At 36.8% G+C, this 14,241-nt stretch overlaps 1 protein-coding gene across 3 annotated transcripts in view; it reads right to left on the bottom strand.

Annotated features, from left to right (window-relative positions):
* The window catches only part of OXR1 (oxidation resistance 1), a 452,616-nt gene that overhangs the window by 367,070 nt on the left and 71,305 nt on the right, over nucleotides 1–14,241 (bottom strand). For all 3 annotated transcript variants that reach the window (XM_068525406.1, XM_068525409.1, XM_068525407.1), the window contains exon 2: nucleotides 4,484–4,657. In XM_068525406.1, the coding sequence (XP_068381507.1) occupies nucleotides 4,484–4,486 (3 nt within the window). In that variant the 5' untranslated portion in view covers nucleotides 4,487–4,657. The remainder of the gene's footprint in view (nucleotides 1–4,483; nucleotides 4,658–14,241) is intronic.

Here is a 14,241-nt window from a genome sequence, read left to right as displayed (position 1 = left end):
GCATCACAATGAAAAATAATTTGGGGTCAAAGAGATGTCATTTGGCAAAGTAAGCTGAGCCACTACTAGAATCTCTCTCTAAATACTGACCTACATATGTACAGTAACACTAAAATAATGCAAGCTGAGGGTGCAAGATGGTCTGGGGAGATAGAAAGTACTGGATTTAGTAGTGGAGGGTCTCTATGAGATGAGCACTTGAAGAGCCATTTCAGCTGAACTACAGCAAAGAGCTGGCATCTCCTTGTTGTGCTTCTTTGGTATTACGCTGAAAACCTGACAATTTCTAGCCTGTAACATAACAAGTGGAACTAAGATTTATATTTAGTAGTTTATATTTATATTTAGTAGTTAGCTCACTTTATGGAATTTTGGAAGTTCAACTAAGTTTCTGCTAGCAACAACCTCCTTACCGCCCCTCAGAAATCAGGGGGTTCATTCCACATCCTGCCTTGCTAATGTCTGCTAGGGTTCCCGGTCCGCACACTCCCTTCCTTCCAGGAGAGATTCCAGGATATCCCTATTGGAGGACATTAAGGGAAGCATTCTGGTTGGAAATGGGAACTAGGGCGCTTGCTTTGAAGCCACACATGCAGAGCAGGGATATTGTTTTCACACCGAGAGTTTCCGGACGGGTAGTTTAGTGGTTAGGAGCACTAAATGGCTGCCCGCCTTCATTTCCTAACTCTGCTACTTAGTGGCTGTATCATATTGGGCAAATTACTTAACTTTCTGTGCCTAACTTTTCCATTTGTGGAAATGCAAATAACAATATTACATTCCTAAGAAGGTTGTTGTGAGGAGTATATGGACAAAGTATCTTTAAAAAAGTGCCTAGTACATGGTAAATGCCATGTAAATGTTCACTCTTGATAATATTTATTTAGATTGCATGTTGTAAAAAGTGTATGTTTTAAAACATTACATACATGTACATATAAAATGTTTATATATATTATATATGTACATATATATATCTTATAAAAACATTTTTAAACGGAGGGATGGAGGATGATTATCAGGAAAGGGAAGCACTGAAAGTTCTTCCAAGCACTTCTCGGCATCATCGCTTTTCCCTCTTTGTGCTATAGACATAGGATCCTTTCTCAACTCTTTGTACCTCCTCGTGTCCCCTGCTAATTATCTCTGCTACCAGCAACCATTCTTTCCCTCAGATCATAGCCTGGAACCTCTCACCTGTCTGTGGACGTCTGCAATGGATTCTGTACATCCCTCTGTCTCTATCTTAACCAACGTCAACTCAATCATTGTCTCCCTCTGGTAATTATTTACTAAAGATGAAGATTCACGAAACACCCGTTTTGTGTCCCTGTGTGACTCGTAACCAGTTCCCACCAACCTCCTTACCTGATTGACACTGCATAATTTCCCAGAAATTTGGAACTTTCCTAGATTGTATTTCTTTTTGAGATTCTGCATGAAAGGGCCAAGTTATTGTGTATTTTTTAGGGGTCATACACATAACTTCTAGAGCAAGAAATTTTTTTGTTTTTAATATGTAAAAAGACAATTTTCTTATACTGGTATTTCAAAGCTGGGAGCATTGCTTGGATAGTTGTAAATATGAATGTAAGTATCTTAACCTATATTTTCTAAATTCCTAGGTTACGTGTAGGGATCACAGTTAGGCATCCCTTCTCCCATTAGGCCTCAGAGTTAAATTTTAAGATCAACACATGGTTATGGTCAGGTATGCACAAAATCATGGTAGGCAGAGCAAACTGTTCACAGATTGAAGTAAGTTTTGACGATAAACGCAGTGCTAACATTAATGAGAAAGCCAAGCTGAGGAGAGTCTGGCAGACATGGAACAGACGAATCAGAGTGACAAACACTGACAGTGTTCCTCTAACTCCTAGCCATGAAGAAGCTGCCCTGAGAAACAGATGGTGGGATGTGGCAGATACATCCCTTATTGACAGGTAATCCTGCCAGGCACAGCCTATCCTGTTTCCTTCGAACTCTGGAAGCATATAACTCTCCTTGCCATGACAATGTGACATCAGCCAAACTTCTGATTTAGATTCTCAGATAGTTTTCTGTAACAGTTAGAGGATGCACTGGTCAGGCCAAAGCAAGCATCCCGCAAACTTAAAAATTACCTACATATTTTATTTAAATTAGTAGTCTGGCAACCCAGTTTATTTTCCAATGTCAGTATTTTCACATCTTAGTTTCTGGATTTCAAAACAGAGAGCCAGACCCTAGACTATAATAATTTCACTAAATTAATGTAGATCTGTGAGAAATTCTCATAGAGAATTGATGAGTTACCATGCCTCTGTATTCAAATATTTATAAGATAATGTTTCCCAAATTGTAGATGAGAAATGTTATGAAATATAGAAGAATTACAAAGGTTAATGTGAAAAAAGAAGATTAATGATTTCTAAACTGGGTGTGAGTGAAATAAATCAATGATTTGTTTTGCATATCTTAGATTTCCTTTCCATACTCCTTTCTTGCCAGTACGTGGGGAGCCCAAATTCTAAGAGGGAGAATGGAAGTGCCAAATGGCACACAGTTGGTATGAAGGGGTGACACTGGTAAAACAAACTAAGAGCTCCCTATATGGAAATCTAACGTGGAACATCAGTTGTGGCCAGAATTAAGGATACCATCGAATGAAAATATCCAAGAATTATCTCTGTAAAATTTGAACCTTTAACATGGAAAGAATTCTAACAAATTTCAGATATATGAAATCTATAAGATACTCTCATTTAAATTTTAAATTTTAAATTCTCTTCTCGAATAAAAACATTAATTTCCCATTGAATGACCTGCTTTGCATTTTTTTTTTCACTCATTCACACAGCACACATTTATAGAACATCCACTAAATTCTAAGAGCCAGGCTGGACAATTGGACTGGAACCACAGGATACAATCTCTCTCTTTGTGTGGAGTTCACTTACATCAAGGTATCTGTTCACTGAGGTACAAACCAAGGACAGGCTCCTGTGTCAGCCTTGTCCTGACTCTGTGAACCAGGCCACGCCACGCCACAGCTTACCTTAAGCTATGACAATCACATGTGTGTTTTAATCTCCCTCCCCCTCTCTCGCTTCTTACTCATCTTCTCTTCCCCCAACCCTCTCCCTCCCCCTCCCCCTCCTCTTCCTTTCCCCCTCCCCCTCCTCTTCCTTCTCCTCTTCTGTCCCCTCCCCTTCCTCCTTCTCTTTCTTTTTCCTCTTTGGTACGCAGTCTTCTTTTTGAGGATTCACCTCCACCACACACGTCTGCCAGGCGTATAATTCTTTTAAATACGTGTGTCCTTAATATCTCCCAGGGGTTTGAATGGGTTCACAAGTTTTACAGAAATAGTTTAGTTTTTAAATTTTAATGATAATTTTATTTTCATAATAATATAAAAGGAAACATTTTGCAGTAATAATTCATAACTTAAATGTTTTTTTCATTTAGTTTTACAGAATATATGTCAGCTTCTTCAATTATTTTTTTTCAAACTGAGATCCTTAGCACCCAGTAGGGACCCAAGGACATAGTCTGAGGCATCCATAAAAATGGGTCCCTCAGAAATACTACTCTAAATCTAAACAAATGATTCCATCCTCTGCCCTAAAGAAGTTGCTTACTTAACTAAAACTAAATGTATGGAATTACACTGCAGAAACTAGTCTTTAATCTGATGCTATCTATGGTTCCGGCACAAATTGAAGACAAGGATGAGATGGGTTCTTAAGGAAACAGAAAAGATTACCAGGTTTTTCTGACATTCACATATTGAATACCGTGAATTTGTATAATATCACTTGTTCAGCTCTTTATATACAGAAAAAATCCAAGGTTCAATAAAATGGCTTAAAATTCATCCCTGCTAGTACTGCTCTTCATTGCCAAGGAAAAGTTGATGATTATTTGCCAGAAAAATATCTTCATGCTTTTTTAAAACCACGAACAGATTTTAAACATGAAGTGTAAGTCAAAGATTATTCAGAATGCCAGCTGTTTAGAGGTATGAATCTATAAAGGAAATTTCTCTTCCATATTTGAGTTCTACTCAGTTTAATTTGGGTAGGTCTGTTGAAATAGGAAGTCTGGAGAAAAGTATTGATGAGAAAATGTCTATCCTACCCTTAGAGCCACGCTTACAACTTGTTAGTCCTGAATCTGGGCATATCACAGAGGATATGAATGTTGAAAGGATATTATATTCCTATCCCTCTCTCCCCCAGGGTGTGCTGAAAAGAAAGGCAGTGGATATCACGCAGACTCAGTGGGAGGCTTGAACCCTTTCCAGAGTCCCCAGACACCATGGTTCTGAAAGTGTCAAACTTTTAATTCTAGGTTGCCTTCCTCACCCTAACACAGGACAACAATTTCTTGAAAACAGATTTTTAAGTTCCCTCCCTGTTTTAGTTCTGACCATACAACTTATAAAATATTGCTTCATGATATACGTGTATTTGCCTTTAAAGTTAGGAAGCCATTCACTTACCATGATAAATTAGATACAGACATTGTAGCAATTTCTGGAGGAGTCTTGTGGCACAGTCTTCTCTTGGTTTCAGAGTAGGGAATGAGTAGATCAAGCAGACAAGGCCGCCGGGAACTTTAGCTTGGCTACCGCAATGATGCACAAACCACTTAGTTACTCACAGTTTGAGAAGACCTGGAAAGAAAAGGAAGAAAATGATATCTTTAGTACCTGATCTATATAACTTTTCACAGATTTACTTCATCCAGGTCAATAGTTTTGTCATGGTATAAGTCACACAAAAGAAAATATGAATTTTTTCTTAAAATATAAGACATGTCATAAACCAAAGAAAATCAAATCGAGTTTGTGATGAGCTGAATGCTTTTTCTTGAAAATAAATTGAAAGGTTAATAAAATGTTAATTCCCTGAAGTAGAGAATACAAGGAGGGAAGAGAATATATTTTTTAGAGGCACTGAATTTTTTCCCCATAGGGTCAATCAATTATGCTTTCTAAATCAGTTTTATATACTTGTGATAAAAAGATCAGATCAAGATCTTGATTAGTCAGTAACAGATACTGAAAAAAAAAAGTTCCTTGGCACAAATTGTTGTTATATCCAAAGCTTTAATAAAAAATCATTCATTACTACATCTGAGCAAATGAGAATTTATAATGAGCAACACATGGGAGGTAAGCAGTGTGTTTTTACATAACAAACAGTTCCACACACTTTTTTGCAACATATACTGTGTACAGTGTTCTATGATCTTGAACCAAAAATTTTCTGAGGGTGCAATTAATTCCATGATACTATTTTAGGCACTTTCATTAGTTTAGGTCATTAATCCAGTAGTGTTAACAAACATCCACTGAACATATACTATGTGCATTTAGTCTATCCTAGGTACAGCTCAGGGATAAAGATAAATGGCACATGAATAAGACATTGTTCCCGCCCTCAAAAAAAGTTTTATGTAAAAAAGATACTTGTAATAAAATAGGATAAGAAAGGTTTACACAGAGTACATGGGAGCACAGAAGAGGGGCTTCCAACCCATTCAAGAGATTTGGGAAGGATTTCTAAAGAAAACATGCCCCACACTACTACCACTAGGTTTGGCTGCAAGTTTCAAAAACAAATCTTGAGTCTTAACAAGTCCAAGGTGCATATAGCAACTCCGCGGACACCAGAGACGTAGGCTCCTTTTTTGTTGTTTCATCAGTCTCAACACGTGGCTCCCCATCATGCTCCAAGTGGCTGCTGAGTCCAGGGCGTGTGCCTGCATCCAGCCAGCAGAAAATAGGAAGAGGGAAAGAAGGATGCACCCTAAAATTTACGCATGAAATTTCTACTTTCATTTCATTCACTGGAGTGTAGCCACATGACCACTCCTATTCTAAGGGAGACTGGAAAATGCAGCCATTATCCTAGGCAGCCATCTGTCCAACCCACAAACCAAGGTGCCTATTAGAAAGGAAGAGGGGGGAAGTGGGTCTTGTGAGAAAACTAGAACTGTCTGCCATCATGTTTGAGACTCTATGGCCTTTACCCCCAATATTTATGATGCTGCACCTACTGCAAAGTGACAAACATGGGACAGAGCGGAAGTGGAATTGATCCATTGTTCACTGGTAGTTTTACACATTTGATATGTAATTTTAAATATCAAACTTCTTCAGCTTTCTTAAGTCACTCCTAGAATCAACAAAAGGTTTTTTGTGCCCTACTATTTACAAGGCCCTAACTAAGTACTAAGGACACAAAGATGAATAAAATATAGTCTTTGCTCACAAAGAATTCACTGTCTAACACAGATTCCATCACACAAAAAGTAAATCGTCGTGTACGTTCAAAGGCATACAAGAAGCTACAGCGGAACAGAGAAAGTACCGTAATTCTAACGGATTCTAATTTTAGTAGACCCTGCCTGCTTGTGGCGTAAGCAGCTAGAAAGTCCGTATCTTAAAGCATTTTACAGTCCAAGAAGCTTTCAAGTCCATCCTGCCGTTGGGTAATTGTTAACACATATGGGCTTACATCTATTAAGGATATGGGAACCCCAAATTCTGCTCCCCAAACTGGTAACTGCAAACTCTCACAATCTGTATTACCTGATTCTTATCAAGGGTTTGGTTACCACCCCCCCCCTCCCCCCCAAAAAGTATGTAATACTGTCTGACACAATTCATCCTTCTAGATATTCTTAATTCTATCTTTAGAGAAACGTATGTCTGGATGTTATTATTTTAATACCTAACTAAATTACTTTTACTGAATTATACTTTGGTGTTTGGCCAAGAGTTTGCACTGAGGGACATGACTGAAGAAAATAATAAGTAAACAAGCAAAAACCAGGCCTGTGATATCAGCTATTAGGTGAAACATTAGCCAACACAAAAATATTGCCCTCACAAGTACTCAATGGAAAAATGTGTCAGATCTCAACACCGGGAAAACCATTGTCCTAAACGTCTGGTTTGCTTCAATCTGGTTTGCTTGAACCCGATTCAACAACAGGGGCGCATTATTGCAACTTATGCTTATTTCCTTGCTTTAACTTATGGGAAGCTTTGAAACAAATTTATGATATTTCTTTAAGAACTATATAAGGCCTTGAGGTCTGCTTTTTTAGTGCTAATCCATTTTTGCATTTTGCCAGCTTTAATTTTTAACCTCTTTTTGATAAACACACACACGTATACACACTATATTTATGTAAATACATATAAAACCATCCCCAACTCTATTTTAGAGTGAGAAAGGGCATAACAAAGACCACAGTTCCAGATATGTTTGCTTCTGCAAAATTAAGAAATAACATGCAAAGAAATTTGATCCAGGATCTTTGATCAAGCCATACGAAACTGTTGTTTTTGTACGTCAAAAATGGTCAAATATTGTCGGTGTACATGGTACTCCTTAATGTAAGTGAAGAGTCGACCAAGACAGCCTCTTATCATTCCCTTCAGCCTGACTAAACTTTAGACAGGCTTTTTCTTAACTGTGGGCCACTGACATCCCCTTTCTTAGAGCATTCACCTTAGAAAAACTGCCATCGTAAATTCATTCTCTGCCCTTCTTCCAGCCTCCCAGACCAGTTTTACAACCCAGGAATGTTCTTCTCCAGGACCTGAGAGCCATCCCTTTGAAATGTAAATGTAAAGGGAGATAGCACTCTATTGCCCACTCTCTGTAGGAGGACAGGAGCCTAACTTCTATAAGTACCAATCAGCAAAGACAGATGCCTAATCACATCGACCAACCTCTCCCTAATATCCTCCAGTACTTTTCTACTAGCTCATCCCAGCACTTAAAAACCTTCCTGCCTTTTGTTTCAGCAGAGTTGAGTTCAGTCTCTCTTCCCTATTGCAATAGTCTTGAATTAACTCTGTCTGGTTCACTTTTCTTTGAGAGAGTTTTTGTTGTTGTTGTTGTTGTTTTATCTATCTATTTATTTATTTATGGCTGCATTGGGTCTTCGTTGCTGTGCGCAGGCTTTCTCTAGTTGCAGCGAGCTGGGGCTACTCTTCTTTGCAGTGTGCAGGCTTCTCACTGTGGTGGCTTCTCTTCTTGCGGAGCACAGGCTCTAGGTGCTCAGGCTTCAGTAGTTGCGGCATGGGCTCTAGAGCGCAGGCTCAGTAGTTGTGGTGCATGGGCTTAGTTGCCCCGTGGCATGTGGGATCCTCCCAGACCAGGGATCAAACCCGTGTCCCCTGCACTAGCCGGCAGATTCTTAACCACTGCGCCACAGGGAAGTCTCTGTTTGCATTTTTATGATGCAGAGTTTTTCAAAGGCCTTGTTAGTGGGCTTGTTATTCTCTTAAGTGACATTTAAACGATTCATTGCTTATCAGTGCAAACGTTCCAGAGGAAATATCTTTATGATCTTCAGGCAAGTTTAAATTTTCTGTTTATTGTGATGATTCACAATCTTTATACTAATCCCAATATCAGTCTCCACACTGAAGTACGAATTTCTAGCTTTCAGCCAAAATTCTAGCATTACTAAGAGCCACATTCTGCCTCTTTGTCAAAAGGGAAAAAGAGTATGTCTTTATGGCTATAGAAATGTTTCAAAATATATGGAATGATTTGACTTTCCCTGAATGCCCAGCCAGGATTGTAAGTTATAAGCAAATGCACAACTGTACTCTTTAGGTTACTCTTTTAGCACAATGTTAAGGAAAATGGTATGTGAATTTAATACAAGACCCTTCACTTGGCAGATTCATTAAAAATGTGAATAATACTTGAACAAAACAGTGGATTATTGGGATTATACTTTATCAAAATAATTCTTTTATTGTTTTTTTATTCATTTTATTCATGAATAAGATTCTAGGCTTCAAATCCAGCTGAAAGGAATACTATATTCTCATATGTTCATTTAGTTGAAATTACTTTGCCATTTAGTTATATAGCATTAAAGAATTTTTGTAAAGTGATTTGACTTAAGCAAAAGAAGTGTTTTCATAACCTAGTCTATAAATACAGATACTTTTGTATCTTTAAGATGTTAAAATTCCATGAATATCAGTTTAAGCAATCTACCATACAATAAAAGTATGTTTTTATATATCCCATACTTTAGACAGTAAACCTATAAAAAATACTTGGAATAGGAAAGGAAAACGATTAAGCGTTTTTGACCATAAACACTATTGCGTGTACATAAGTGAATCACATTGCTTTGCCTAGAGAAAAGAGAGCTTGGAGCTCAAAGGTGATACTAAACATTATAGGATAATTTCAAACTGGGTGAGACCATTGGATTTTGTTTAAATGATGTATTGTGCAGGTAATGAGGTACACATTATGTACTGTAATTCCACTAAAGGCATTATAAGGAATAATAGGCATAAAGTGAAGAATAAAATGCATTAAGGAAAGAAAGAACATTTTTATGCCAAAGATTCAAAATAAATGTTAGCAAAGAGAATTATCAAGAAGATATTAGAATATTTTGAGTTTTACAGAGTGGCTTCCTCTTTATTATCACATCGAATCAAAGGCCTTTTCCTTGCTTTCTGGTCCCCCTATAAACTAACATTGATATTTCCAAACCCAGATTCCCTACCTCTGGTTGAGCTTGTTTGCTTACAGTGTCCATTCCTAAGCCCTGACTGTACTACAAAGTTCCGATTCTTCTCCGTGGCCTGATGTTTTCTTTCCCCTCTGATTGCATGTATCCAAATTCTTCAAGGATCAATACAAGGCCCACATATCCTGTGCATTCCTGTCTCATAGTTTCAGGTATCTCTGATCTCCCCTCTTCCCCTCTTTCTGAACTAACCTACATCCAGTTTAGCAATTAAAATATATTGAGCATTAAAATGTATACATAACTTTTCATGTATATGTTATTTTTACTTGCTTAAATAAACCATAATTTTGCAAAGGTCAGGAATTGCCTTTTATGTCTAAAAGTATCAAGTATTCTCCAGGTGTTAATAAACTAGTGGACAAAATGCAATGCCTTAGCAGCAATATGATCTGAATGACTGAAAAATAACAGTTCGAACATTAACTTTTTTTCTTATTTTATTCTCTTATTTGTATTACCAATTTCAGGACCTCCAGGGCTTCAGGAGAATATAAGTTAATCTTTATCCTTAAAGAGATATCCTATGGATTTCCATCTATATCAAACTCTCTCTTTCTCTCTACCTATCTACTATAGGTAGCCTACATACACACTTTTTTCCTGTACCTTGCTTTTTCACATATGCACATAATTATATGTCTATATACAATATTTCCTTATCAATTCACATATAGAGATGCCTCATTGCCTTTAAGGATTATAAAGCATTTCATTGAATGGATTTACTCTAATTTATTAGCCTGTCTCATACTGAAGGAGATTCAGTTTGCATCTGATATTCTGCAATTACAAACAATGCTGCAGTGTATATCTATATCTATATCTATCAATCAATCTATCTATCTATCCAGCTATCTATATTACAACGCAGATACATGTTTGTGGATAAATACCTGGAAGTAAGGTTTCTGGGTCAAATCTACACATATTTTTACTTCTGAAAGATACAGGTAAATTGCCTTTCATAGAAGTTGTACCAATTTGCACTCCTACAGGCAGTGTATAAGTTTAATCTTTCTGATATTACTGCTCCTTAGAGTACAAATAAACCTGGTAGATTTTACAAATACACTTCTTGAAGTGTATTCATTGTTCAAAACAGAAATACTGTTCCACACAACCAATTAATCCCTAAGCCTGGTTGACTCTACTTTTGAAATATCTTTGGAACATGTCCACTCTTCTCCATTCATACCACCTCTGTCCACTGTCTTTTGATGCCTGAATAATAACAATGACTTCATAACTAGGTCCCCTTTCTAGTTTAGCCTTCATACAAAACATTCTCCCGCAGCACACTATGGGCTGAGTGGTCTTCATGGAATGCACTCATTTTCTACTTAAGAGCAGTAGAGAATACAGAAGCAGAGATAATGATGCCAGACAAATCTGGGTATGATTTCCATCTATGCTCCTTGTAACTTATGATCTCAGGAAAATTAAGTACATTCTCTTGGTTTTCTTTATTTTTAAAATAGGAGTGTTAATAGTCTTTTTCTCATAAGATTATGGTGAGAATTAAAATAATAATACATAAAAGGACTTAATATTGTCTGGCACATAGTAAGAGGTGAAAAAATGATAATGGTACTGATGATGATAATGATGAGGAAGATGAAGAAGAAAGAGAAGGAGACATTGATCATAATAGATGTCTGTCTCAATACTCTTTAACTGCTCTACTTTGCCCTCATAGTAAAGCCCCAATTCCTTGATATTGTTAGCAAGACTTCGAAGTGATCTGATATCACAGATGGTGTTTCTTCCAAACTTTCCTAATCCTCATTAGGTGTAGCCTTCTGTGTTCCCTCATAATACCTTGTTCTTAATCCATGATAACTTTTAGAAACAGTGGTTTAATTCCTTGATGCGGGTCTATATTTCCTTCTAGATTGTAAATTCCTTGCATAACCTAGTAAACTCGAGGCCTATCACAGTGCCTGAGACAGAGAAGATATGTAATAAATATCTGTTAAAAAAAAAAAAAGAATAAATGTCTGAAATAAAGAAACCTAAAATTCTACAGAATGCTGAACTAAAAGCAGTGTCTCTTTTCCTTTTAAACTATAAAAATATTATTTCTTTAATTTGGTCATATTTATAGGTTCCAGACTTGTCAAATGTTATTATTTTTTAAACTGATTTTTTATATTTCTTTGAAACTTGTATGTTATTCATGAAATATTAATTATGGAAACTTTGAGTGGAAGCCATTCTGTTTTTCAAATCTATTTTGCTCCTCGATTTTATCCAGACCATGGTTTAGTAGCAACCTAAGATCTTTCTGTTTAGACATGCAAAATGGAATCAAACAATCCTGATATTCTAGCTACTTTTGCAATCATCACACAAAATTTCTAACAGGAGACAGGTGTGTCTCTCTAGAACAGGTCAGCATGATTCAGGTCAGCATGGCTATAGACCAAATAGCACAATTACCTTCCAAGTTGTTTTTATACCCGACTGATACCTAGCCCAAAAATACAGTCTTTGCAGAGGGTTGAGAAATCCCACACATTGAAACTCCAGATTAGCACGGATGGTAACCTTGGAGACAAGCTAATGCAAAGCTTTATGTATCCTTTCGCTGCAGTGCAGCTGTCAGTTTACTTGTATTAAAGCCATTTCATGGGAGGTATTAGTATTCAACTGAGCATGTCAGTAATTGGTCTAAAAGCATTTATCAGAGAGACTTGGCTATATTTATGATTATCATAAGTACCCACTTCCAAAATATCCCCTATGTTCAAATTATAGGAAGCACTTATCATAGGCAGAGAAATAAAGGGTTATGTGTCTTAGAGTAATTTTTAAATAAATTAACACACGAAACAAAGATCCCCTTAAAACTGTTCGAGATTATTTTCTTCAGAATAAATGACCGTACCAGACATGGTTAGAATTTTCTGAGGAAAATTCATTTTACTCTTATACGAACTATAAGGATGGCTTTTCCACCTGTGCTTTCACGCTTTGATCTCATCTTCTCTCGAATCATTATGTAGTCATAAGCTTCTCTGTTGCCTGCATCTTCCAACTCCATCTCTTCCTGGTTCTACTCTGTGTCCCAGATTCTTTAACTCTTTCTTTGTTGTGAGTTCAAACTATTCCTTTTTCTTACTTCTTTTTACTGACAAACTCCACAAAATATTACCTACATTCACTGTCTTCTCTTTTTCATCACCCTCTTTTGCTTCCTGGTTTCTACTCCAATATTCTCATCACCAGTCAACTAGCCAATATTTAATTCCAATAGCCTTCTGTCAGGTGCCGCTCTCACTATTCACTTGTCCTGAAGTCTCCTTCTTTGACTTCCAGGATGCGGAAACATCCAGGCTCTCCTGAGTCTCTCTGTTCTCCACTAATCTATCATGATTCCTCCATTTCCTTTTATGTCAAAATTCTTCAGAGTTTTGTCCAATGTGACTTTCCCAGTAGATAATTCACAAAGTTCTACCTATGGATCTGATCTTTTTTTCTGACTTCCAGAATCATTTTTTCTTATTTATTAAACAGTTGCCAGATCTTGTGTTGTTGTTGTTGTTATTGTTGTTTTACTACTTAATAATATCAAGTCATTGTCTACTTTTTATTCCTCCTACCACCACCCAAGTTCAAGCTCTTATCTTTTGTCTTAACCATCTTTTTTTTTTTCAGATATTTTAAAGCATCTAAAAACATATCAGCAAATAAATAATAAAGCATATTTAAAATCTTAAGACGCACCAGTATTCTAATTGAAAAATAGAGTAAAAAAAAAATGTTCTTTGGACAGTTTAGTGTTTGATGAGGAACATGTCATTTTCTGGAAAACACTTGAAGACTCTCTCCCCTGAGTGCTAGTCTTCTCTGGTAAATAGTTTTCAAATCACTGGTTGGAAATGGTTGCATTGGCTGTGAACTTGTCTCTCACCCTCAATCCATATTAGAAATTAACTTTATTAAGGCAAAGCACTTATGTACACAAATTCCTTGTTTAGGAAACCTCGAATGATTCCCTACCACCTGCATACTACCCTTGAGATCTTCTCCCATATTGTCTATCCTCTATTTTCTGGCTTGTCTTCACTCATGTTGGATTACCATTGTTCAGTGAATTTGTTTTCACCCTCTGCTGTAGGCCTATCACAGCACTCTGTACACATTGGAACTAGTCAAAAATACTAAATTGAATTCTCAGTTCAAAACTCAAAATTTTCAGGTGTACATTATTGTACTCAAGGGTAGCACTAAATAAATAAGCCTTTAAAAAAGTATGATACATCGAAACTGCCTAAGGTTTTTAGAATTTACAATACATTTTGATGAGTCACTAAAGGTTCAATCTAATGTGGATTGCCTAGTAGAAAGGACTGCCAAAACTCAGTTTAATTAAAAACAGAAAGAAACAAAGCAGCAGAATTTTTTTCTAAATAAATCTTTCAAGTGAAAAAATATCTTAGGCACACTTAACAAATCTTCCTGTAGTCTCAGAAAATAAGCATTTTAGTATTCAGAATTAACTTAGGAGAACTGGGGAAAACCAGCCCGTGAACACAATGCAGTCTAGGAATGTAATATATAGTTGTTGATTTTCCCCTGAAGACTTGCCAGGCATGGCTTCAAGGCTCTTTATGGTTCAGCTCAGGTCACCTTGTTGATCCTCATCTCAAGCTCCCCCAACCCTGC

This window comes from Eschrichtius robustus, chromosome 17, assembly GCF_028021215.1.
Source record: "Eschrichtius robustus isolate mEscRob2 chromosome 17, mEscRob2.pri, whole genome shotgun sequence".
Classification (NCBI taxonomy): domain Eukaryota; kingdom Metazoa; phylum Chordata; class Mammalia; order Artiodactyla; family Eschrichtiidae; genus Eschrichtius; species Eschrichtius robustus.
The sequence above is the reverse complement of the archived record's forward strand: the minus strand, read 5'-3'. Positions and strand labels throughout refer to the sequence as shown.